The sequence below is a fragment of the Lontra canadensis genome, unplaced genomic scaffold, assembly GCF_010015895.1.
Source record: "Lontra canadensis isolate GAN:19392208 unplaced genomic scaffold, GSC_riverotter_1.0 scaffold22, whole genome shotgun sequence".
NCBI lineage: Eukaryota > Metazoa > Chordata > Mammalia > Carnivora > Mustelidae > Lontra > Lontra canadensis.
Window position 1 is genome coordinate 12,989,731 of NW_022631016.1, and position 26,703 is coordinate 13,016,433.

General features: G+C 45.9%; 1 protein-coding gene across 2 annotated transcripts in view; it reads right to left on the minus strand.

The window, feature by feature from the left end:
• The window catches only part of RETREG1 (reticulophagy regulator 1), a 127,795-nt gene that overhangs the window by 38,677 nt on the left and 62,415 nt on the right, over positions 1 to 26,703 (minus strand). The window contains exon 1 of one of the 2 annotated variants that reach the window (XM_032861896.1): positions 2,660 to 3,080. The exons of the other annotated variant lie outside the window; for it this stretch is intronic. Coding sequence (XP_032717787.1) covers positions 2,660 to 2,694 — 35 coding nt within the window. The 5' untranslated portion in view covers positions 2,695 to 3,080. Of the gene's footprint in view, positions 1 to 2,659; positions 3,081 to 26,703 lie in introns of those variants that run through there. 2 annotated transcript variants of the gene reach the window in all.

A 26,703-nucleotide genomic window follows, 5' to 3' on the forward strand; every position in this document is an offset into this window, starting at 1 on the left:
GTTCTTACCAAGGGTGTCTATTTCTGGCAATGACATAAACAGCGAGGAGGAGGAGGGTCTCTCCTCTGCCCACTCCCCTCCCGGGCAGTTGTGCTCACTGTTGTCCATCTGGTGAGTATAACACGGTGCCTGGCAGCCCCTGGGCCCCCAGTGCCTACAGCTTCATAGCATTTGGTTTCTACTGATTTCCAAGACTAAATTGGGAGTTAGCTCCCTGTCTGTTTCAGAGCAATTCGGGACACCAAATTGCAAAATGGGACTAAAGTAACATGGAGAAGCCTGAATGTGAAATTCAACTAGAACCTGCTAAATGTGAGCACTAAGAACCAGTTTGGTCAGCAGACCCAAGCCTATAACCAGTTCTCTTTCAGACATGGTGGCAGAGAAGTTATCCAATGGCGTCCAATCTCAGATTTAGCAAGAATAAAATTCACTCACAAGTGTAATGTTTTATTTCTGGTCTCACTCTAAATTTTCCCCTGTCTGGGGTTCCCTTTTTAACTTTCTGCACAGATAAGGGGGGAAAAAGAGGCAAAACAAAGTATATTGTATAGAAAACCACCAACTGTTAAATGCTGGCATTTATCTCATCAAAATAAGAAGGGGGCAGGGGTCCACCACTTCAGAGGAGTGAGAGGGAATTCCCATTTGCAGCAAATATATTTTTAGTCCTTGGTAATAGCTATTATTAGATATATGTGTATTATATATACTTACAGTCTTCTTCTTGCCTGTTTATCCTTTGGAACCAGTAAAACATTCTGAGAAAAAGATCTTATGTTTGTTCACTTCACATCTAAAACAGTTAATTCAAAATATTTATAATTATCAAAAGTTGCTTACAATTTAATTTAACTGTGATAATGTTACATTTCATTAAAGTCATCTTTACTACATTTCTGCCAAATCTCTCCTTTCGGTTTCTAAGATGATCAGTCTCCCTAGATAGTTCCTGCAGGTGCTAAAATGCTTTATAAATACATTCAACAAGTATTTATTAAAAGTTCTTATCCTGTGTGAAATTCTATGCAGAGAGTTGGCAGGAATGCCAGAACAGAGAGACACAAAGAGAAAGTCCTGCTTTCAGAAATGTTCTAGTGGAAACACAGTATCAGTAGATCAACCCAACATCTCAAACCTAGACTGCCATCTGCATTTCTCTGAAAATGTTTTTTAACTGGTCAGTCCATGTCGTCCCAAATCTAGATACTTTTATAAACGTCATCTTCAAGTATTTGATTTAATGTCTCATTTTATATAGAAAGGTGTTTCATTATTAAATCAAATGTCAACTGAATGTCCCCTTTAATGTATTGGGAAGGAATCCAGAATATGAAATAAAGACTCAAAACCTTCAAAGAATCTTTTAAGGAGAGGAGTGCAACTGATTACAGTCAACCACACACACACACACTCATGGCTTAAAAGGGATGTGTATCTTTTTTTCTTTTTTGGAGGGAGTGTGATTGACACCAATGTTACAGTAGCTTCAGGAGTACAACACAGTGATTGTACAAGCCTGTATGTTACAGGTGTAGCTTCCATCTGTCACCACACAACACTGTGACGATACCATTGACGATATTCCCTATGCTATGGCTTTAACGGATGCTTATCTTTAATAGAAGGACAATAAAATATTTGGACATTCCTGTTCCTTAAAGAGTTCACAGTTTCTACTTTTTCTGACAGTAAAACTGTCATTTAACCCCTTTTCCTTTTTTTTTTTTTAAGAAACCTTAAAAATTGATTTGAGAGAGTGAGCAAGCATGCGCGGGGGCTCATGGGAGTGGGGAGGGAGAGAGTGAGAGACAGAGAATCCCAAGCAGACTCCCCACTGAGCAAGGAGCCCCACAAGGGGCTCAATCCCAGGACCCCAAATCGTGACCTGAGCTGAAACCAAGAGTTGGACACTCAACCAACCGAGCCCAGGCACCGCTCCCCCCCTCTTCCCACAGCTCTCTTTCTTCATATCCAAATCTCAATGTCCCTACTTAGAATTCCAGTGAAACTGATTCATACAAATTTTGTGCATACAGCCATGGGACCAGACATGGAGACTTTCCTGATGGGCACACACTAGGCCCATGTTAGCAGGAGTAACTGCCTGCTTCTCTTCCTAACTCTCTCCCCCTTCTTAGAGATCAGTGTTATCAAAAACACTGATACAATTAATGTACCACATGTGGGGGCCAACAGATCCCATTGCCAAAGATAAGGACTGTGGCAGAAAAAAAGGGTAGTTAGGTCAAAACTGATATACTGGCCTCCTGTTTAACCATTAAGAATGTTCTAACATTTTGCAAAATGGGCACCAGCTTCGATTTCCAACAACTGTCCTGTCAAGTTAAAAATCAAGCACCACAAAATTCAAGTACATTTTTGTGTGGTACAGAAGGGGAAACACGTCTGTAAAAATTCAGGCCACCCCCTTCCTTGTTCAAAAAAAACACTTACTGGCTTATGTTTCTAAGTGTTTCTAAGTGAATTTTATGCTCCTCTCTTCGCGCTCAAGAAAATTCCATGTCCTGAGCATGAGGGATGGCATTCCTCTTCATTTTAATTTTAAACTACTTTCGAAATTAGTGATAATGTTTTTCAAAAAGACAACTAGTAAGTAAAATAGACTCAAGAAAAAGTAAATATATCTCGGAATTACCTTTGGTCTGGTCCAAAGTCGTCAGCTTCAGGCATTTCTGCCCTGTAAAAACACTGACCGAGTGGCCGGGGCTGCAGACTCGTGAGCTAGGAAGTCGCCTTCTCCTCTCACCAGCAAGTTTTGGGGGGAAGATCCCCAGTCGTCAAGTCCCTTCCTCTTTGGAAAGAAGCTCCCCTCCCTTACTCAGAAAGTAGGTGTTTACAAACTTCCAAAGCACCTGCTCGCCTTGAATGAAGCTAAGTGCCGGGCTATGATGACTGTCCCCTTCTAAAAATAAACAGGTCACCTCTTACTCCCAGTACCGTGACAGCCGCTGGGAACAAGCATTTTCTCTTGAGCAGTGTGAGAACGTGTCACCGCCCAGCTATGAACCTTTACTGGGCTGATTTCACCTAGACCTGCCCACTCTTTCTCTTTCCTTTTTTTTTTTTTTTCTTTTTTTCCTGGCATGACGAGGCACCCATCGAAGGGCAGTGTGGCCACAGGGAGCCTCAAACTTCAGGCTGGGCTATCAGATCTCCAACTCACAGGAGGAGGTTGGGGGCGGAGAGTGAAATGGGCTGTGCCAGAGCTGAGAGCCTTGTTTGTTCTGAGAATGCTTAGGCACTCAGCAAAAGATCTTTTACTGAAATGAAAAACACCACCAAGAAACAACCGTGTTTTGAGGGACACGCTGTTTTGCAAGAAAATCTTCCTTTGGGCCATCTAGATTTCTCAACTCAGAATGAGTTTGCACACGGAGGAGTCCATGCATGCCTTTGGGCAATGGGACTACTCCCACAGACTTCCCTCTGTCATCGGGGAGCAGCCTGACATTGGCGCACGGCCGGGCTGTGTGCCTGAGATATTTTTATAGCTTGGCTCATCACCCTGTAGGAGTAATCAATCACCAAGGACCCTCACTGGCTACAGTTTCTAAGAGCAGGACAAAAATGACCTCATGTTTTCTTGCTTCCAAAGAGGGTAGAAGAAAAGGTTGGGGGGGGCACCTGGGTGGCTCAGTCAGTTAGGCGTCTGCCTTCTGCTCAGGTGTGATCCCAGGGTCCTGAGATCGAGCCCCACATTGGAGGGGGGTGTCTCTGCTCAGCAGGGAGTCTGCATCTCCCTCTGCCTCTCCCCCCATTCCTGCTCTCCCTCTCTCTCAAACAAATAAATAAAATCTTAAAAAAAATAAAAAGTTAGACCTGGTTGGCCAAAAGGTACAAACTTGCAGTTATAAAATAAGTAAGTACAAGTTCTCATCACAAAACAAACAAACAAACAAACAAGAAAAACTGTGTGTGCTGACCGATGTTAACTAGACTTATTGTGGTCATCCATTTCCTGCTACATATGAATATCATATCTTCCGTTGTATACCTGAAATATGTTATGTCAATCATGTCTCAGTAAAGAAAAAAAGAAAAGTATAGCTGCCTCCTCATTAAAAAAAAAAAAAAAAGAAAGAAAAAAGGCTAGAAGAAATATTGACCCTGAAAGCTTTGTATGAAAAGTTGAAATCATTTTTTTTTTTTCCTGATTGGGAACATTAGATAAAGCAGTAAGCAGGATCTAATTATTAAGCAATAATAGGCTTTTCTTTTAAAAAATGCCTGCTTTCCATCATCACTATATAGTAATATATATTTACTGTACATTTTACATTTACATGTGTGATTTCTAGAACATCAAAGAATTGGAAAGTTGAAATGGGCAACATGTAAACCGGCTCTCTTTTGGGTACTCTGATATTTTGTGCCACAATTCTATTCTTTAATCCCTCACACAAGATCTAAAGTTCTAGACTTCAAAGTCTAAGATTAAGTCGGTGTAGGTACTCAAACACATAACTCAAATACTGTTGACCTTGAAGGCAAACAGTCCTAGCAAAGTCCTGAAGATCTGGCTGTGCAGGTGCCTTTCAGACCCAAAGCGACATGCAGCTTTGTGAGAAATTCCAGGTTTAAGAATTGACAAGTTCAAACACTGAAAACACCATCAGTGAAACTATTTCAGTACTCTCATTCAAAGTTATCAACAACGAAAAGCACACTAGGATCTAACTCTCCATTTTAACAATTTGATCCCATTAATTTTAACTTTTGTTTCCCTAAACTCCTGTTTTACTATTTTTTTTTTTTTTTGAATATCTGAGCTCAGCTGTTGCCAAACTGAAGTTGCTGTTTAGAAAAGAACTGAGTATGTTTCTGAAATCTGCCTCTGGGTGTTAGAGGACAGGTACGTCTTCAGTGTTGTAACAGATGAATTGCTCGTCACTACTATAAAATATTTATTAAAATACTTCCAATTAAGCACTCCTTCATGCATTTTTATTTTTTTATTTTGAAAAAAAGGTTTTATTTATTTATTTGACAGAGAGAGAGAGAGAGACAGTGAGAGGGAACACAAGCAGGGGGAGTGGGAGAGGGCAAAGCAGGCTTCCCACTGAGCAGGGAGCCCGATGCGGGGCTCGATCCCAGGACCCTGGGATCATGACCTGAGCCGAAGGCAGACCCTTAACTGACTGAGCAACCCAGGCACCCCTTCTTCATGAATTTTTAAATGACTTTTTCCAACCATGGATTCCCCCTTCAGGTATATTTGTGTTAATTTCTGAAATTCACAAAAACAAGGAGGGGAAACAAGGATGGCACAGGTTACAGAAACCAGAGTGAAACTTCGTAGCTGACATGGCAGATGGCTTCTTGGCATTGGGGACACCTTCAGCTCTGGTGGTGAGGGAGAGCGAGGGGCTGTGTTGGAGTTACAAAGGTTCCCTGTCACTGCTGACCTGAAATCCACTGGACTTCCTGAATGTAAGGTTCACAGCACACACACATGGGAGAGACCTAGAAGGCCCCAGAAGCTTTCCAACATTCTCAGATACTGGAAAAGGGACCCCACAAAGTTAGGTGACCCACTGTGGACAGATTGGGACAGACTGCAGTGCACAGTGTCCTTGTCACTCCTCCACATGAAGAGATAGCAGAGCCCACACATTCTGGCAAAAGCTCCCGTGGCCAGACACTTCCATAGTTCAAGTTTTCTTGTATAAATAGTCTTCCAAAATATGCATGCATTTTTAGTAATATACATTAAACATTTTTATTTTTTTGCAGTTTCATCATATAGTATGCGAGCTAAAAAAATCATTACCATACCAAAGCTAATTGTCTACTTTTCCTGAGGCTCTTTTTTTACAAAATCATTGGTCTGAGTTTTTTCTCCCTACTCTTCTATAACAGCTTTGACTAAGGCTCTGGAAATTTCTATCAGAGGTATCAGGAGGGACTCTTCCTCTCTTGGAGGTTACAGGGCAGTATTAGTATGAACGGCCAAGTTGTGGGTGTGGGTGCGGAAGTGGGGGAGTCCTCAGTGGACAGAAAATCACTATTACAGGAAGGTTAATTGTTTGCTAAGTTGGCCTAACAGAATTCTTGTTGAAGGCAGGCCAGGCTGATGGGCTATTACCTTGAGGTGTTGGGAAATGAGGAATTTGGTCAGAGATGAAGGGTCATCAGATATCAAGGGGGAAGGATCCTTGATAAAATGACCTGACAGGATTCTTGATAAAACTGGGTTCTTGAGGGGGCACCTGGCTTGTCGGTCAGAGAAGCAGGTGACTATTGATCTCAGGGTTGTGAGGTCGAGCCCTGCATTGGGTATAGAGATTATTTAAATAAAAACTTAAGAATATACAACAACAACAAAAAAAACCCAAAACTAGGTTCTTGAGAACATACCCAAGGATATAGCCTAGCTGCAAAAAAGCTCAGAGGAGGCTGACTAGAATTTGATCAAAGACAGAGTCTTTGTCACCTCCTAAGAACAGGTACATTTTGATTTCTTCTCTCAGCACTCAGTGCTACAAACTCTGTGGACCCTCCAGAGCCACACCATCCAATATGGCAGCCACTGAGCCCAGGAAGTGTGGCTGGGGCACAGTCTGAAGACTCAGTAGAAAAAAAAAGAATGTAAAACATCTCGTTACTGATTTTCATATTTCATTTCAAATTGAAATATTTTCATATTTCACACAGTGTTGAAATGATAATATTTTGGGCATATGAATAAAATATTAAAATTAATTTCACTTGTTTTTTATTTAACATGGCTTCTAGAAATTTTAATTCATATATGTAGTTTACATTATATGTCTGGCGGTCCATATAGCTCCAGAGCTTAATTCTCTACTTCTCTGCCAAAATTGGTTTAAGTTAGACATAAAAGAAAAACTACTGTGAGAACACACTGGTTAACATAATCTTACCAACTGTTTCAGAAACATTTCCAGAATTTTTTTTGGCGTGGGGAGGGAATGGGACAGAGAGATGGGGAGAGAGAGACAGAATCTTAGGTAGACTCTACACCCAGCGTGGAACCAGACATGGGGCTCAATCTCACGACCCTGAGATCATGACCTGAGCCGAAATCAAAAGTCAGACGCTCAACCGACTGAGCCACCCAGGCACCCGTAGAATTGCTTTTAATCAAAAAGGAAAAGGGTTAGGGATTTACAAAAGACAATGAATAGGACAGTACTAGAGAAGTCCACAAAGCATTTAGTCTATATGCTAATATCTTCTCCATCCCTCCTCCCTCTAGCCTCTGAAGACAAGAATAAGATCCCTTAACTGACTTCTCCAAGGCCAGGCTGTGTCCTGAGTCATTGATTCCCTCCCACTCCTTGCTTCTCCAATTTGTGCCACCAATTATCCCATCTCCTTTTTTTTTTTTTTTAAGATTTTATATTTTATTTGGGAGAGAGAGAGCAGGGGGTGGAGCAGAGGGAAAGCAACCTCCCTGATGAGCAGAGAGTGTGATGCTATGTGGGACTCAATCCCAGGACCCCAGGATCATGATCTGAGCCAAAAGCAGATGCTTAACTAACTGAGCCACCCAGGTGCCCCATCCCATCTCCCTCTTACTAGTTCAGGACCCTCCAGAGCTCTACCTTTTCCTTCAGCCACAAGGATATCAGGCTTCTTCCAGAAACTGCATCACTGACCACATATCTCCTAGTTACCCTGCTCTGTCTTCTGTTTTTTCAGCTGAAGGTCCTAACCAGTGGTCTGTGGTCATCAGTCCTCACCAATTACAATCTACCTTCTGCCCCTTTCCTGACCTTGGCACTGCTGTCCCTCTGTCCTGGTGCTGTCCCCACGCCAGTCTCAAAGACTCCACTTTCTGTGCACAGCTTCTCTCAACATACCTTCTTGGTCTCTCTAGGTGCCCCTCTTCTAACTGGCTTCCAACACGGGTGATCTTGAGGGCAAGGCTTCCACACCTTTGGCCACTCTAATTCTGCAGACCAGGGACAAGCCATGAATCTGCTCCCAGATGCTGCTGATGCTGCTGGCAGGGACCTATTCTTTGTGAACATAGTCCTAGCACTGCAATGCTGCTCACCCTCCCCTACCATGCTATACGATACCCCTAGGAAATCTCTCTCTTCCCCGACGTTAACCCTCACCTCTATCCCCAAACCTACATCCCCTGCTGGACACACTCCAGAACTCCAGGCCATAGGTCCTACCACCCACCAGCTGTGGTGCATGGGAGCTGCCTCTAACTAGCTGATGGCAACTCTTCCTATCTCCTCCCTCTCCTGTTCAGTGATATAAAGTAGGTCATTTCAGTCAGCCATGGTGGGAGCATTTACACCATGGGAATTGGCAAATGCTACAAATCAGCCACCTCATCCCTACCCATTCTGAGCCACTTGTTCAAAATGTACTCCCACACTACTGATTACTAACTATCTCAATTAACCTGTGCTGTGTGAAGCAAGGAGGCCATTGAGATCGAGAAGGTTTTCAGGCTTTAGGATTCTGCATTAGCAAACCAAAATGTAAGTCTATAAACGCCTCAAGGTTAACCTAAGGGTGACCAATCACAAGCATCCAATAGGCTTTCCCAAATAAGGCAACCACTCGAGCTACAGCCAAGCAAATAATTGCCTTGCTTTGTTTCCACATAGTCTCTACCAAAGTCTTCTCCCAACTCCTGACAGAGAAGTGCTCCTAATCACTTTCAGCTTGGTGCCACTTGAGTCCAGCTGATTTTTGCACACACAAACTCTTAAAAATTTATATATAATGTGGTTTATCTTTTAACTCCTGGAAGTCCCACACATATCTCCAAAGAACAAATCCAAAGAGGACCCACCTTCTCTGCAAACTGAAGATTTTCTGTTTCTTCTACCATTTCTTTCCTTTTTTAGAAAAGTAATCCCTTGTATCATTCACAACTCCACTATTCTGATGCATTTTCTCCATAAAATTTAGCAACATCTCATCCTACTATCTGTTTATCTATCTGCTATCTGAATCCCTCCCTCCCAGAGCGGGCAACAAACCTTCGTGTTCGTGACCGTTTCTCAGTAAGAGTACAAAGCCTGGTAGAGCTAGCTCCTAGACCAGAACAAACTAGTGTTTTTAGGTGATATTACTAGTGAATGGGAGTTACATAAGCAAAGAATTGTTCCAAGTGGTCAACAGGGTCAGAGCAACGGGAGCTGTATTCTCTCTTCCCTCTCTCTTATGCACAGAGAAGACTCACCATCACTTGAACACACTGAGCTATGTTTGTAAGCCACCCTGACATTCTGCGCTCACTCTGTTTTTCGTCTTAGTTCAGTCTGGTCTCCTCTGCTGCCTAGGCTAAGGGCAACCAAAGGCTTGTGATCAAATACTCTAAGCAACATAGGCCCTGTAAATATATTGTGTGATTCTAAGTTACAAGCACCTATTTTACATTTTTTAAAAAGACTTATTTATTTTAGGGAGAAAGAGGGAGTATGTGCCACACAAGCTGAGGGAGAGAAACAATCCCAAACTGACTGCATGCTGAGCCCAGAGTCCGACATGGGGCTGGATCCCACAACCTCGAGGTTGTGACTGAAGCTAAAACCAAGAGTCAGACACCCAGCCTACAGAGCCACCTGAGCACCCTGAACTTGTATATTTTCAATGTCATGTCATGTTATTTGTAAATATTTTGTATGCTTTATAAATCATACACAAATTTTAAATGTAGAGATGCTTATAACTGAAAAAAAAAACCCAACCTAGAGGCCTATCAATAAGGGATTAATTGAATTTTGGTGCAATGAGATTCCATGCTGCTGCTAAAAAGGATGGGAGTGTTATTAAAATCTTTCCATGATACCGTGAGCTGTAAAAGAGAGAACAGAAAAAGAAAAAGAGAGAGAAACAGAAAAGTGTATAGGCCCATTTATGTAAAAACACACATTTATCTATTGATGAAAATACCTGGAAAGATGTGTATGAAAAAAGGGAAACTAAGAAGACAAGGAGGGGAGGGTGAGGAAGAAGAAGGAAAAAGATTTCAAAGGATCTACACTGAGGTGGTAATCGTGGTTTTCTTCCGTGGCTTAAGGAAATAATGAATGTTTTTCATTTTATTCTTTTTGCCCATTTGTGTTTTCTATTTTTCAGTAACAAGTACATACAAGTTACTCTTACAAGAAAAAAATTGTTCTTAAATACAAAAAAGAAAAATTTGACTTTTAAATAGAAGGGGGATATTTCTGTGGCTTCTATCACTGATGAAAAATATCTTTAAAAAAAAAATCTAAAAAAAAAAAAAATCCTTGCTTTTTCACCTGGGAAACAAGGCCTTCTGAAGCACATCCCAGCAGACCTTTCAGGCTTCAGGATTTTCTCTCAAGCCAGACCAGTAACAGTCTCTGTCTTGGAGCAGCTCACTCTTTGGTAGCAGAGAGGCATTGGTTGAAAGGAGGAGAAAAGAAAACCTATGTGAGTCTTCCGTCAACCAGTGACTCAGAAGTGTTAGAATTCCCTTTCCCTACTTTCCTCCAGTTTTGTCAACAGAGAATGCTTGCTGCTATCAAAGCCAGTATATTTTTGGAATAAAGCAAAAAAACAACATTTTTCCCCTTAGATTAAAAAAAAGAAGAAGAAGAAGGGGAAAAAAAAAATCAAAGGCTCAAGTGACCCTATGTGTCTGTGGTGTCACTCATACCACTCAGCAATGAACAATCACAAGTACACAGTCCTGAGAAAGACGGTACCCTCTCTCTTGCTTTCTGGTTGGTGGAATCATACTGAGACTTGTCCTAGATTGGTGACTTTCAGAGCAATAAAAACTTTTTTTTTCCCCAAATGCTATAAACAAACTTTAGTATATAAAAGATACAACCACCAAAAAGAGTTACTTGGGTTTAAATCGGGGAGAGGGGTGGGGACAGGGAACTGAAACTTGGCCTCCACTCCCCCTCAAATATAACCCTTGAATCGAGTCCTTGAAAATCCAGGGTTGCTCAAGATACAGTGGAAAAACTGTGACCTAGATCCTCTGGACAGCCCAGCCCAGAAGAGAAAGTGGGAACCTTTTTCCTCAGTGTCTTTTCATAATAATGAGAACAGAATCAACCCAGTTACCCATTTTATCTTTTTACTTTTTTAAAGCTTAGCACATAGAGTGTTTTCTTCACGTTTCTTTTCATCCAAAAATAGCCAGCTCTCCAAAACCAAGACATGGAGCCCCTGAAGTCCCTGCCCTCCAGCTTTCTCTTTGACCTTCAAGCTTTTCTGGGCTTATCACTGTAGTCAACTGACTTCCCAGCCTAGGACAGTCCCCAGCTGCACCTCACATCCTGGTGTGATTAGTAATAGACCCCTTCAAGCTCATGGTGCACCTGTTCAGGCCACCAACTGCAGGACCCAATACCTCACCATATCTTACCCCTATTTGTCGGAACTTCCATTTTGTTGATTTGTGCTGGATTTTCACATAATCTGTTTTGGTCTCAGTAGGGGCCCCAACGGGACCCAACTTTGCCACAGACACTCAGGTTGGCCAGCGAGTGCTGCTCACACCTTTCCAACCTGCCATCTGCTCCTGCCATGGGTGGAATTGTGCCCCACCCCCAAAGTGGTATGCTGAAGCAAAGCCGTCTAGAAAGTACGATTTAGATGTGACAGAGTGCAGCTGCCCAAGGGATGCTAGAGAAGCCAGCTGTCTGGGGGAGCCGCACAGGGCAGGGGTGGAAGGAGAGCAATCTGGGAGGCGTCAACCAGTGGCAGGAGGGGAAAGGGGGTCCAGAGAAGCTGGGGGGCAGAAAGGCTAATAGGGAACATGGTAAAGACTCAAGAACCTCCAGGAGTTGTGTCCCGTGCCAGCTGGATCTATGGGGGCATGCTGATGTCCTAACTTTCTGATGAAATACGTTTCTTTACAAAAGTTCATTATACAGTCGACCCTTGAAAAACAGGGGTCCACTTATATGTGAATTTTTTTCCTGATAGAGTACAGGACTGTCAATGTATTTTCTGTTATGATTTCTTTTTTTGGAGAGACAGTGCAAGTGGGGGAGGGGCAGAGGGCAAGGGTGAGAGAGAATCTTACGCAGACTCCACGCTCAGCGCAGAGCCCGAAGCGGGGCTTCATCCCATGACCTGGCGATCACAACATGCCCTGAAGCCAAGAGTCGGACACCTAACCACCTAGGCCACCCAGGCATCCCTTATGATTTTCTTAATAACATTTTCTTTTCTCTAGCACTCCATGGTAAGAATGGAGCGTCTAATACATACAACATACAAGATATGTGTTAATCACCCGTTCATGTTACCGGTAAGGCTTCTGTCAACGGTAGGCTGTGAGTAAGGTTTCTGAGGAGTTAAAAGTTGTACCTGGAATTATCAACTGTGTGGGGGATTGGCACCCCTAACACTTACATTGTTCAAGAGTTCTCTGTAGGTTGTTGATTTTCATCCTGTGATATGTAGGGGTTAGTGACCACTGGAATCCAAGAAGCAAAGTGTGAACACAGCAAATAACCCTTTTAAGTAGTCAGCAGGTTCATAACAGGAAGGGTTAAAGGGCAGATGGGGGAGAAGAACGGGAAGTGGCGGGGAACCGAGTACAGGAGTAGCCTCGGGAAACACTGACAGGAGGAAGAAGAGGCATCTGGCCATGGCTCAAGGAAGCCCGGAGAAGACTCTGAAATGGGACAGGCGCTGGGACCTCCTGCGTCACCTTACCCTTCGGCACTGGCTTGGTTTGGGGTTGTGTCCTGCGCCTCTCGACACCCCCTTCACTGCGCCACACACAGCCTCGGCAAACTTCGGCGTGGGATGCCCTCTCCGAGGGCCTAGTGGTCACCGGCCACTGCTTTCTCTCCTCCTTACTTCCCTGCTCCTCTCCTTAAAACAGTTGAGATATCTCTGTATCGAGCTGATTTCTTTCTCTCTGCTTTGTCCCATCCATCCTCAACCTCCCTTACAGAAAAAAAGGAAAGGAAGGAAGGGAGGGAGGGAGGGAGGGAGAAAGGAAGGAAGAAAGGAAGAAAGGGGGAAAGGAAGAAAACCTTTTAAACCTCTCAGAGGAATATACACTCTGGTAAAAATCAAAGCCAAATTTTCTCATTGGGTCAAGCGTCCCTCTGCAGAACACAGCAGTCCTGACTTAGTCTCGATCACTTTCCTCCCCAAAGCTCTTTTCTAAGTCTGCACGCGTATTTCAGGGGTTAAGGTCCTCCAGGGACAATCTCTGGTTCCAAGAAACTTAGAACAAATAGCCAAGGAGAGAAAGAACCCTGGCAGGTTCCACTGCTCTTAGCAAACGTCAGGAAATGGAAAATTTCTAAGGCCGCAAGTTGCAGAGACAGAGGTCTGTGTGGGAGGCAAGGATCGGAGGGATTCTCTAAGAGTGCGCACGGCTCAAAACTGACATCCTCCCTTGAGCTTAAACACATAATGCTAGACTGAGCAATCATAAGCAGTTTAACTATGGGTTGTGTAAGACTTTTGTTATATGTTGATCTTCCTTATCACATTTGGCTTATGTCAGTGTGAAAACTTATTTTTCACTCCTTAAATAGCAACCGATAAGATGCTTCCTGGCTATACATTCACCCAGTATTTCATGGAGAGGCCAACCTGAAATGATGACTTCTCAGCAGAATAGTCCTATAACAGTTAATCATTATTTCCAAGTTGGCTTTGAGGTTATGGGCTGGGTGACCAGAAAGCCTCCTCGTCCCTTCTCACCATGTGCCATCTGGCACTCCTGTGGCCTTGGCTGGGGGAGTTCCACCTGCTGACCCAGCCTGAGGGATGAGCCATCTCAGACACTGAAAGAACGTCTCCTCCAGGCAGTGGGTTTTGGGGAAATGTGCTCCTGGGCCAATATCCTACAGCCTTTAGGCATTCGTGAAGAGGAACCAGCTCTTCTAGAAGCAGATGCAGCAAGAAAAGCTGAACATCTGCTGGTCTTGATAAGTGGGGGAGAGGAGGACCCTAAGAGACCTCGCTACCACTTCTTGTGGAGGGCAGACTGCTCCAATAACTTAACGGGATGGCGTCTTCGTTAGTGCCTCCACTGCTGTCAGAGTGAGGATAAGCTGGTCTCTTGGAAACGTGGCTTGACCCCTTCCAGCCACTGCCCGGTTCCAAATGATCTGCTCACAGCAACTTTAAGGCATCCTGTAGTGACCTCATGTCTCTCAGGGCACAAGGAGAACCCTGTCTGTGACTAGCAAAGCAATGAGCTTTAAAAACCGACAAATCCAAATGTGACTATACAGGACCTCGGAAGAGAAGCCAGGCCCAGTGAGGCTCTGATGGCGTTCATCCCTCACTTCCTGTCTCCAGGACTCCTCATGGGGAGTTTCTTCCAGCATCCAGAGCTTGTCTCCCATAAGCATACACGAACTTGTTTCATTTTAATACATTTTAAGTTTTGGAAGAATTTCAGATTCGTAGAAGAGGGACAAAGATGGTACAGAAAGCACCCATACACTCTCTCCCGCCAAGTAGCTGCCCTGGGTGAACAACTTTTATGACCCTGGTACGTCTGTCACAACTAAACCCTAGCACTGTGACGTCACTAGGAACGGAACTCCAGACTTCATCTGAATCCCACCCATTCCCACCCCGACCACCTCCTTTTCCTCTTCCAGGATCCCGTCTGAGGCACCATGTTCCTTCCTGTCCTATCGTCTTAGCCTCCTGTGGTCTGAGACCTGCTCAGACTTGACTTGGTTTCCCCACCTTCGCAGTTCTGAGGAGGATCTGGGAGGGACCAAGTGTTCCAGAGAATGCCCCTCAATTCAGATTTGTCCGATGCTTTTCTCACAGTCAGACTGAGGTTGCAGAGTTTAGGGAAAAAGGTCACAGAGGTGAAGGCCCTTCTCCTCACAGCGTGTCAGGGGTTCGTGATGTCCACATGACCGCTCCCTGGTGATGTGAACTTGCTCACTTGGAAGAGGCAGGGTTTGCCAGGACTCTCCATTCTAAGGGTATTGTTTCTCCCTGGCACGCCGCCGTCTGAAAGCAAGTCTGTGTCCGGTGCCCATTCACGGGGGAGGGAGTGACGCACAGGGACACAGCTCTACCTCCTGAATGGGGAAGTAGTGACTATAGGATTTGAAATTCCTCCCTCAAGCAGATGAGGTCCCCTCCCCCATTCACTTATTTCTTCAATCATTTGTAGCACTGAAGACTCAGCCGGCCCATAAGAACTTGTCATTTGGGTTACAGTCCAGCCTCATGTTACTGACCACGTTGCTCTAGTCATTCTGGCTGCAAACTGGTGTCTGCCCACCTGCCCTTTCCAACGACTCCTCTTTCCACCCCTTCAGAGACCTGAAGAGGCCACCTCACTGCGCTCTTGGCACCACTCCACCCGACCTGCCCCACCTTGGCCCGCACTCTCCCACCGAGCCCGGGGCCACCCACAGCGCACCCGGGGCCCCTGCAGGGTTATCTTGCCTCCTTCCCACTCAGCAGCAGCACCAGCCAAGAGGAGACACCAGGACTGGACCCAGCAGGCAGAGGGGCCCGACCCAGGATGCACAAGCCTGTGCATCCACCTCCAATGACATATTCAAGACAGGGCGCTGTGAATGCTCCTTCTTGGAGCAAGCGGCCTCCTGGAGGGGAGCTGAGCGCGCGTGACAGCTACTTCCACTGTGTTCTCAGGAAAGCTGGGAACGACCTACCATTTTCTTTCCTTATGCTGGTAGAACTTCCAGGATAGAAATCAACGTCAGGCTTCCTCTCCACATGTGCCATTTGTCCTTACCTTCCATGTTTCTTTCCTATTTTGAGTACTAGAGGAAGTTCACAGTTTAAAAATAGAAACAAGAGACTTGGCTTCTTTACCTGCACCTACTTTTAGCATCAAACCATGGCAACGCCACACACACGGTCCACCATTTCCACGGTGGATTCACACGGCCAGATGCTGCTTTCAATCCGCTTATTTATAACCAATGCGAATTGTTTATAGCAAACTTGGCTTCGTGAGACAATGAAACCACGAGTTGTAGGGACACCGTGGAAGGTAATAACTCGGGTAAGATTCCTCCTGATCCAGCTTCCGGGCCCATCACGAGCAAGTTAAAATTTAAAATCACCTCAAGTCCCCAATACAAGTGAAGAGCACAGGGCACACCGTGTCTGAAGCCGTAACAGAGGACAGGAAGCACCGGCTGCGGAGAGATGTGCAAGAGGGGACACGATGTACATGTGTTTTCCAGGATGATGGGTCCCCTTTCCCCCATGAAAGCGCCACTGTAACCCACTTGTCCCCAAGTGAGGAGATGGACAGGAAGTCTTGCCAAAATGAGAAATAGTTGTTCCCAGGCTTGTCACTGTTTATAAACCCTGGACACAAGAGCAAGGCTCCTCCTAGCAGGGGTATTAATCAGGGTTCATTCCCAAAGAGGGACCAGGCGGTACCCCTCAGGGTCCCCCACAGGGTCACAGTCATCCCTTTAAAACATGCTTTGCTTGGTTTTACTTGAAACTACCCCTGAAAAAGAGGACATGGCCACATGATAGTGCTCTAACTATAACTGTCATATACTAAGGCTGTATATTCAATTTCTCTATTGTGAAGAGAAAAGTGCTCAGGGAAGAAGAATGGCAGAAATGACCTCCATCAGTGCTAGTCTGGGAAGCTTTTAGTTGTCACAGAGGTTACCCGATAGAATTGGTTAAAAAAAAAAAATGAAAAATGAAAAAAATACTAAGTAACAGTATACTTAAAGAGAAAGAAAAAGGCATTTATCAGGTTTCATAATTATTTGTGGGGGTGTGACCTCACAATTGAAGGGCTAAGTGTTCATGCAAATATGTCATTCAGAAATTGATTTGGAAAGGGGTGGGGGATGGGTGAACTAGGTAACTAGGTGATGGGGATTTAAGAGGGCACAGGGTGTCATACGGAAGTGTTGAATCACTATATTGTGCCCCTGCAACTAATCTCTAACACTGTATGTTAACTATACTGGAATTAAATTATTTCTAAAAAGAAATTTATTCAAAAAGTGATATAGTAACTGGTCTCATGGTAAAGACTGATGGACAGATGGGTGGTTGCCGGAGGCAGGGGATGGAGAGATTGGGTGAAGGTGGTCAAGGTAAGCAAATTTCCAGTCACAGGACAAATAAGTCCTGGGGCAGAATGCACAGCATAATGACTATAAAAACTTAAGCAGAGGGGAGATTTTGAAAGTTCTCATCCCAGGGAAGAAAAATTCAAGAGGTGATCTTACTGTGGTCATCACTTTGCAAAAATATATATATTTAACCATTATGTTGTATGTCTTCAACTTATACAATGTTATAGCTCAGTTCTAGCACAGTAAGACTGTGGGGGAGGGCCACCTGGGTGGCTCAGTTGTTTAAGCGTCTGCCTTTAGCTCAGGTCATGATCCCAGGGTCCTCGGATCGAGCCCCGCATTGAGCGCCCTGCTTGGTGGGAAGCCTGCTTCTCCCTCTCCCTCTGCCCCTGCTTGTGCTCCCTCTCTCACTGTGTCTCTGTCAAATAAAAAAAAAAAAAATACTGGAAGATAAAGGATAAAATTAAAAAAAAAAAAATAAAGACTGATCCAAATAGTTGTTTATAGCTTGCTTGGTACGATTTCCAGTGACCGATTTTTTAAAGTGCTCCATCACAACCTAGGAGTGACGACAACTTGTTCTGCAAATGCGTTACTCTGAAAGGGGCCCCAGTTTCAATAAAATGGACATGAAGGGAGAACAGGAAAAGCAGCACTTTCAAGCTAACAGGAGATGTAAATAAGATGTGATTTTATATGATGAACATAACCAAATTAGCAAACAGTGATTTCACAGTGGTTACAATTAGTATGAGTAGAAAGTTGGACCCTTTTCTAAGATGTTATTGACAGAGAGAGAACGCGTATGCACACACATGTGTGTGAGTAGGGGGAGGGGCAGGGAGAGGGAGAAGCAGACTCCCAGCTAAGCAGGGAGTCTGAAGTGGGGCTCCACCCCAGGACCCTGGGATCATGACCGGAGCCAAAGGCAGACATCCAACCGTCTGAGCCACCCAGGAGCCCCAAACTAGACCCTTTAGGTTTATATGCCTGGAAGCTCGTAACATCGAGCAGCCAAAAGCTTTTGTGGGATCCTGGCAGCGAGGAGGGCATCACGGCCGACGTCCCCCAGTGTTGGTGCATGCTGCACTCTGGGTGGGATGGGAAGTCACTGAAACAGCGAGCTCTGGCTGGTGTGCAGACCCGCTCTTCAGGATTGAGGGAGGAGAGGGGGCCAGTGAGAAACGAGAGCTGGTGCAGGTTCAAGGAGATAGTAGGGGAAGAGGTGTCTAGGACCCATCCTAGACGTGGAGCCAAGTAGGTTTACTGATGGACTGAATTTGTCCATCAGGAATAAGGGACACGTGGAAACATGGAAAACTTCCATCTACTCACTGGAACACCCAATTCTGAAGAACACCTAATGGCCACAGGGTGCCTGACACAGTACACGGGTTAAAAAACCTTTTTGTCATTGGCCAGATATTTTCGGGTTTGTGGGCCATATGGTCTCTTCAGAGCTACTCAACTCCCCTGTTGTAACACAGACAGACAGTATATGAGAATGAGTGCCAGCCATCGTCTGCCAACTCCTGTATTTTATACACAGGCACACCCCCACGAGTTATAAATGAATATGTATCTGTCTATAATCAATTAAAGAAAAACCATCTGGAAGGAACTACTACCCCAGTATTACTAATGATTATCTCTAGGATTCTTCTTTTTGGTCTGCTTTCTTTTGTGTATTTTCAAAACTTCTCCCATGTATGCATTTCTTCTGTAATCAGATAAAATCTCCAAATTAAAAGAAATACAGTCTGAAATTCTGTTGTTATTTTTTAATTTTTTATTTTTTTAAAGTACACAGAGCAAAGCAAAGGTTTCTGGGGTTCTATGTTTTGGTGCCCTGTCACTGATCAGACTTTTAAAATGGTGATTATTTGGTGTGCCTGGGTGGCTCAGTGGGTTAAGCCGCTGCCTTCGGCTCAGGTCATGATCTCAGGGTCCTGGGATCGAGTCCCGCATCAGGCTCTCTGCTAGGCAGGAACCCTGCTTCCCTCTCTCTCTGCCTGCCTCTCTGTCTACTTGTGATCTCTCTCTGTCAAATAAATAAATAAAATCTTAAAAAAAAAACCTTTAAAAAAATAAAAAATAAATAAAATGGTGATTATTTCAAATAAAAATACTTATTAAAAAGTCACCAGTAAATAGGTTTTGCATTGGGAGCTGACAAGAAGTAACCTGCGGTTGTATTTCCGAGAACCAACGGGTGCCTGGGTGAGGAATGGAGAAAGTTGTTTTTTATTGCATTGGCTGAGTCCCTGGAAAAGATTGCATCTTGAATTAGCAGCTTGACTGTCTGCTGTCCGGATAAATATTGTGTTGCTATGACTGAGGTCGTCCCCTGCCCCGTGGGTCACCCTGCTGTATAATTAGCCTCTTATCATACCAGGTGCAAATCAAACCAGCCGCCCTTGCTGTCAGCGTGGTAATTTAACAAACCAGAAACACTCCTTTCATGGACCAACGTCTGATTTAATCACCTTGCCGTCCCACCGAAGACACCTGAGGGCTATTTGGCCACAACATTGTTTGGCAAGCCGGGCCCAGGAGCACAAGTGTCTTGATGAGTTCCCCGCTATTGTGGCTACTTGAGCGAATTATTTTTCGTGCCCTTAACTGCATCACGGCCCACTCTGTCGGTCCACGTGGAGGTGTCACCAGGTAGAGAGTGGAACTTAAGCTTAGGTGTCCTTCAGGGGCACGGGCACTGCCCTCAGGCTGCCCTGCTGGTGTTTATCCTGCGTGGTGGTCAAGTTCATCGCCAGCCTCTGTTTCAACCACCCTCAGTCAAGTCCAAGCACAGCCTAAAGTAGCTCACGCTGTGTACCGAGGGCCGTGCTGGGTACTCCCTCCCAGGCCTGCTGTCACTTGAGATGGTCCTCCCAGCCCCAGAAGGCCAGGCCCCTGGCCTCTCCATGTCCCCTTTGCCCCCTCCTCCTCGTCCTCCCTTCCCAGGTGATCCTCACAGACATGCTGTAGGCTAATCTCCACCTCACAGACCTCTTCTGGGAAACCCACCCTGGCTAGAGCCCTTGGCTCTGTCTCTAAAGCTCATCTACTTCATGAAAGGGGTTGGACCTCCTCGCCCCAGCAGTAAACCACTGAAGGACCGTCTCTGGCGTCTGACCCTCTGGCCCTCCTGGGCTTGGTGCACACACTCCGAGGGGCACTTGGGCCGCAGGCCCCCTGGAGCCAGCCAGCCTAGGCCCTACCCTGCTGACTGTGTGATCTCCGGCAAGTCACTTAACATCTCTGTGACTGTTTTGTCATCTGTAAAGTAGGATAACAGTAGCACTTCATACGGTGGTAAGGACTGAATGCATATGCAGTGTTGTTAAGTGGACCGGATTCGGGACCACAGACTGAATGAGAAAATAATCATATGAATGACACTGGGAAGAGTGTGGGCATTTTGACTGTCCCACTGACCATTTCTTTTAAAACACTACCCAAGAGATGAAGAGTTTCAGTCTCACATTTTCCACATTACTGTCTCCAGTCACAATAATCTTTCCTGTGTCTGACTTTCTTCAGACTATCAACACAAGGAACGGATGGATGGATGGATGGATGGACGGATGGATGAGATGATCTTTTAGATCTCCTGTTCCTTCATTGTGGGTCCCTCAGTCCCGCTAGCCGGCCCACCCTCGGCTGACCAATGACAGTAACAGCAGCTAAGAAGTGTTTACTACGTACCCAGTGCTTTCAGTTAACTGTTTCATATAATCCTCAAAATGTCCTCAGGAAGGTACACAGTCACAGAGACTGAGGTTGGGAGGCAAAGCGCCCTGCCCAGGGCCACGGAGCTTGTCAACGGCCAAGCCAGGACCGTTTTCCTTCCCTTGAACCACCCGTTGCCCATACCACAGTTCTAGACTCATCACAGATCTTATTAATTACATAGTTTGGTTAAATGACTGATTTCATTTACCAATGCCAACTGCAGGCCAACCACTAGGAGGGCAAAGATTAGAAATGGTCCCTATTGTCCCCAAGTGCAAGTCAAACCAACCAACAAGAGATTCCAGAGCAATGTGGTGTTTTTGGGACAGGAAAGTATGGGGCCATATGGACTCAAACGGTGAGCAGGAGGGATAGGCCTGGAGAGTGCGGAGAGCAGAACAGCTTCCCTGGAAAGTGTTGTCTCAGTGACAACGGAGGCAGTGCTGGAATCGGGGGAGAGAAGGGGAATTCCAGGCAGAAACAAGACAACGCGTGTGCATCTGATGGCCATGGAGGAGACATCGCCAATGGGGACTGAAGGGGCTGTGGATAGGAATTTCTGCTCACCAAACATGAAACGGGGTTTCTCTTAACAAATTAGGCAGTGGGCAGCTCTGCATTGGGTCCCCCTTTCCCAGCACATGCAGTGAGGAACATGATTAGGAAGGCCTCCCCCTGCTGTAAGGCTGCTTTCCACCCAAGAAAGTGCCATTGGGCTAGGAGAGCATCAGGGAACATGTCAGACCCTATTCCGGGACGTGGACTGCTGGAAGGGAGGGAACAGAACCATGTCTTCTTCAACCTTGGAACTCTTCCTTAAAAAACACAACAGGAAGGCACACACAGATCTGACAAGGTGCCTGATAGCCGGTGGAGATCCAATGACTTTGAATGTCTCTGCTTGTCACTTGAGTCTCTGGGTACCGAGGTGATAATGCAGTTTTCTAGAACATCAGAGGTTTCATCTCAATTTATTTATTAGTGTTCAAAGCTTTTTTTTTTTTGTCTCCTCACGCTGGGTCTCCATACTGACGATAAAGGAAAAGCTAAAGCAATTCCCTAGATCTACTTAACATTTTTTCACAGGGGCACCTGGGTGGCTCAGTTGCTTGAGCGTCTCTGAGTCTTGGTTCCAACTCAGGTCATTATCTTGGGGTCATGAGATCAAGCCCCAGGTCAGGCTCTGTGCTCAGCGTGAAGTCTGAGATTCTTTCCCCCTTCTTCCTGCTCTGCTTCTCCTCTAATTTGCACTCTCACTCTCTCTCTCTCTCAAATATTTTTTAATTTAAAAAATTTTATAAAGTGTACCTATGTGATCTGCATGTTTCTCAAGAAACTCATGCAAATTGCCTGAACATGAAGGTAACTGCAGGAATTCTCTTCATGCTGTTACAGGTGGAGTGACCGCAGTTAAGTCAGCCTTGAGTAAGCAAGAGGGGTTCCCTGTTCGTCAGGGTCTTTGTTTAATAAAATATTCAAGCTCAAACAGCACAGTTCACGGCAAAGACTATGGTAAAATTTAAAACAACAAATTTAAATTTGTTTAAATGTAAATTTAAAATTTAAAACATCTATCTTAGATAGATAATTTAGAAACATTTCATCCCACAAAATTAACAGCAAATCCCAACAGAAATATAAACATGAATGTATAAAATATGTCATCTGAATTCATTGCATGTGGCACTTTGGAAAGATTTGGAAAAAGGTGAAGAAGTTCTAGAAAGACGCTCATCCTGGACTGAAGACTTTAGAGGTGAATGGAATTTGCAAAAGCCTGAAATGCATACTTCAGCGGTTGACAAGATAAACCCCAGAAGTCCAAGATTCTCTTAACTATTCAACCCAAGAGTATGATCATTACCCCATTCCTCCCCAGCTCCCAGGACAAATGCCTAATTTCAACTGGGGAGGAACTACCACAAAGGCAGGCCAACCTAGATGTCCCTAGGTCTAAGCCTTTCTTGACTGATGCTCAGGAAGGAAGGAAAACTATATGGCAACTGGCAGAGGTCCAACAGGGAGCCCCAAGGTGATTATGATGGTATTTTGCACCCTCATGGGTCTAGGACATGAATGACCCATAAAATCATCCAGGGTTCCTGGTGGCAAGTAAGGATGACTTACTCTCACTGGTTTGAACAGAGAAGGAATTCGCAAAAGGGTAGCCCAGGGAGACTCTAGAAGGGCCCGAAAACCAGGTCACAAATGCTGCTGAAATCTCACCACAGAACTGCTCCATGAGGAACACCAATGGATGCATCTGGGCAACCCAGAGAACCCCAGACACTCTAGAACTCTCACCCCTGCAACCTTGCAGAAAGCGTGTATCGACTGCCACTCTCATCAGAATGGACTTCTTTAAGCCAGTTTAAACCAGTTTCATAATTCAAAATGGCGTCCGTGCATCTGGCTGGTGGAACTGGGTGACACAGTTACCCCCTAGCTTCAAGGAAGCCTGAGAAAGCGAGCTCCAGCTTCCGCTGTGGGAAGGCAGGTTCTCCCAAGGCAGAAAATTCCCCCTCGTAGGAAAGTCCTTTCCTACGAAAGAAAGGTCTGGGCCACCAAAAAGAAGGACATAGTTTCCCTACACCTACTGATTTGCAATAAAGAACATTCTATCGATAGCAACAGAAACAATAAGAAATAAGCATCAGAGTACATTCAGAGTAGCTGAAACTTCGATACCATGTGAGAACTACACTGTCTACACACACTTGAACTGAGACACCAGCTACCTGCTGGTTTGAAGCCATGAGGATCGATGCTCCTCAAGGTTATCATCTAGAGTGCAGGCCGCTCAATGCCAGGACAGCCCTGCTGGAGAGTGATGATGTATAGAGAGGGTGGAGAGGAGAGATTACCCTGCTTATCCCAGCCAACCTTATCGAGGCCAAGGCAATCATGTGATAATGTGTGAATGAATCAGAAGGGGTAGCCCGGGTATTTCTGTCCTCAGAGCAGCATTCACACTTCAGTTCCAGCCAGCTCTCCTTCCCCTCTTCTGAGTTTTTACGAGTCACTTTTCACGCAAGACTCAGACACTCCATCGTATTAATTCGCTAAGAGTAGAAGCCTTCCCTCAGAATTAAACTCTGTACCAGGGATGGCTACCTCGAGAAAAGATCCCTGCCCAATGTCCGAAAGGCAATTTTGTCTGCTATCATCTTTCTTCTGGAAATGATGGTCTCTTGCAGGAAGACAGATCACTCACTCATGAAACCAAGCATTTTTACTGAGCACTTACTAAGGGCCAGGCACGGTGCTAGGCCCTGGGCACACAGGAGTGGAAAAGGAGGTGTGGTCTCTGTTTCATGGAGCTCCCAGTGTGTTAGAAAAGCTGGACATTAATCAAGAGAGCCTATAAAGACCCATTCTGTTAGAGGGCAGGAGAGGCTGAGTCCTAAGGAGGGCGCATTTAAACTAGAGAGCCCAGAGTGTTTGTTCTTTCTTGCTCTCTCCCTCAAATGTACGCAAATTTACAATCAGCATCCATCCTTACAAGATCTGAACACTCTGCTTGATCTCAGGGATTCTGCGTGCAGAGAGGAAGCGCCCCGCCTGTGGTTTCTGAGCGCACACTGCTCTAGGGTTGACGGAAGTGCTCGCTGCCATGTGTAACTGATTCAACACGTCAGTGCGGCATTCAAGGGCGTCCTACAAATCCTCTTGGCTCCTTTGAAGCCCCCCCCCCACTCCCGCACACCTGTTTCATTTCTCTTGCTCGAAACGGACCATCCAAGTGCTGGGATGGATGGACATGTGCAGGCCCGCTTTCAAGAAGAAACCAGTCTCTTCCCAGAGGTGGCCTTGACATCAGGGAGCCCCTCGTCCGCTCACAGAGAGAAGCTCTCACAAAATGCCCCAGACAGTGTTGACAGAACCCAAACTCACTCCTTTTGCCTACAAACATGAAGACTCTGATTACTTACGGTGGAGACAACGGTGACAAAGATAATGAGCACAAGAGATCAACTCACAAAACCGAAAATCACCAAGCTGGTTCAGCCCCAGCACTGGGCTCCCCAACACCCCAACATACTCAGCTTCTCTCCCAAGGTGCCACCAAGATACCCAGGTCTTAGGACACACGTGTCCCACTTCACGTCCTTTTCCCCTCATCCCCATGGGAAACACGACCTCCACAGATGCATCAGGGCATGGTGCGTGGAACACACACCGATCGCCAAGGGGTCTGTCAGCCATCTGCCAGAAGCCCACAGATCCATGCACAGCACAGAAGGTGCCAGACCAAAGAAGGACGCCGGAGACGGTGTTTTATACAAATGCGAGTGGGACTCTCTTGTAACTACAGGCTTCTGAGCTCATCTCAGACTCTTGTTTTGGGAGAACATTCTGGCAGACGAAAAGGATATTTTCTAAATAGGATTTGCCTGGGGGTCACCCAAGATGAGCCGTCGGAGCAGGGGAGAGCATATCCACGGTCCAAAAGGGGGCTCTTCTTTGTACCTCACTTCACGGTAGTCCAAAGTGGCAAAAGGCCTGATCTCAACTGACTGCCCTTCTGGATCCTTCCCTACTCTTCGCCTGACCAGCCCCATGCCCGTCTCACTCCACCTGTCTTGTCCCTTAGAACGTGAGGGTACACCCTGAGCAGGACTGACCAGCTGGCCTCAGACAGCCGAACCCACGCAAGACCCACTCTTACTCCCCAAGCCCTTACCCGGGGGGCCAGGCAGCTGCAGGTCTTCCCGTATTTTAACCCTCACCATGACACCCAACTGAAATAGCATTTCCCATGTATTAAAAGTGAAGAAATGAGGCTTGGAGGTTTCGTGACTTGCCCAGGGCTGGGTATCTGCTAAAAGAGCTGGCTAAAGCCATAGGAAGTGAGCCTCGGAGCCTGCTCTGGAAATGCCTCTTCTCCTCTGCCTAAAGCTGCCAGGCTGGGGCGTCCAGGCCTCCTCAGCAGAGCTGCCAGCTGCTAACTTCTCCAGCAGCTACAAGGCGGGGCATGGGTTGTGCATGGTGCGTGGTTAGGATCACAGATCAAACAAAGGCTGCATTTCTTTAAGCAGAAAGGATGGTGCAAGGCATGGATGGAGGTGGGTGTGGGGAGCTGCAGAAGGGGCTCCGGCATGCAGCCAAGTGCATTCGCATGGTCCTGCCTTTTACCTGCTCAGGCCAAGGAGAGGGGGTGCCCCCCCCCCGGGAAGTCTCGCTCAGATTGCCGGCAGGGGCCACTGCTTTTGGACCAAGTGTCAGGCTTTGCATAAAGCACAGGAATCCCCAACCCTCAGCATATCCCCAGATATAGAGGAATTCAGCTCCCCAGTAGACGCCGGTATGTTCTCGGGAAAAAGCACAGGATCAGCTCGTTCCCTCTGTTTTACTGATGTGTGCGAGGTCGGACACGGAGTGCAAGCAGGGCCCCAAATCAGGATATGATGCCCACGCTGCGCAGCCCCCCGCCTTGGAGCAGACTCAGAAACTCCAGTAGAACCCCGCTTGCCTTACCTAAAACCCGGCAGATGGCACCTGGCTCCGACCCCGAAGACCAAACCACCAGGTTCGGGGCATCTGGGAGGTGACTGCTCTGGGCACCTGGGGGTTAGTGGGCCTACCCGCCCCCCAGGAAGTCCTGCTCTGAGCACAGAAGTAGCTATGAATCAGAGTTCTTTCACTTCTCCCAGAAGATGAAGATAATTAGTGACAGTGAGAGTGACAGCAGATGAACCACACGGCGGCCATTCTGGGCCAAATGCTGGACATCCATGTTCATTCAAGCCTCCCCAAGACTCTGTTTTATACCCATTTTACAGGTGAGCACAGTAAGGTAGATACAGGTGTGAGCTCCACTCTGTCTAACCAGGGTGCCCCGCCTCTCAGCTCCTCACTCCAGAACTGAAAACGGAGCGAAAGCACCCTTCTTCAAAGCAAAGCTAGGGACTATTTGTAAGAATCTGTTACAGGC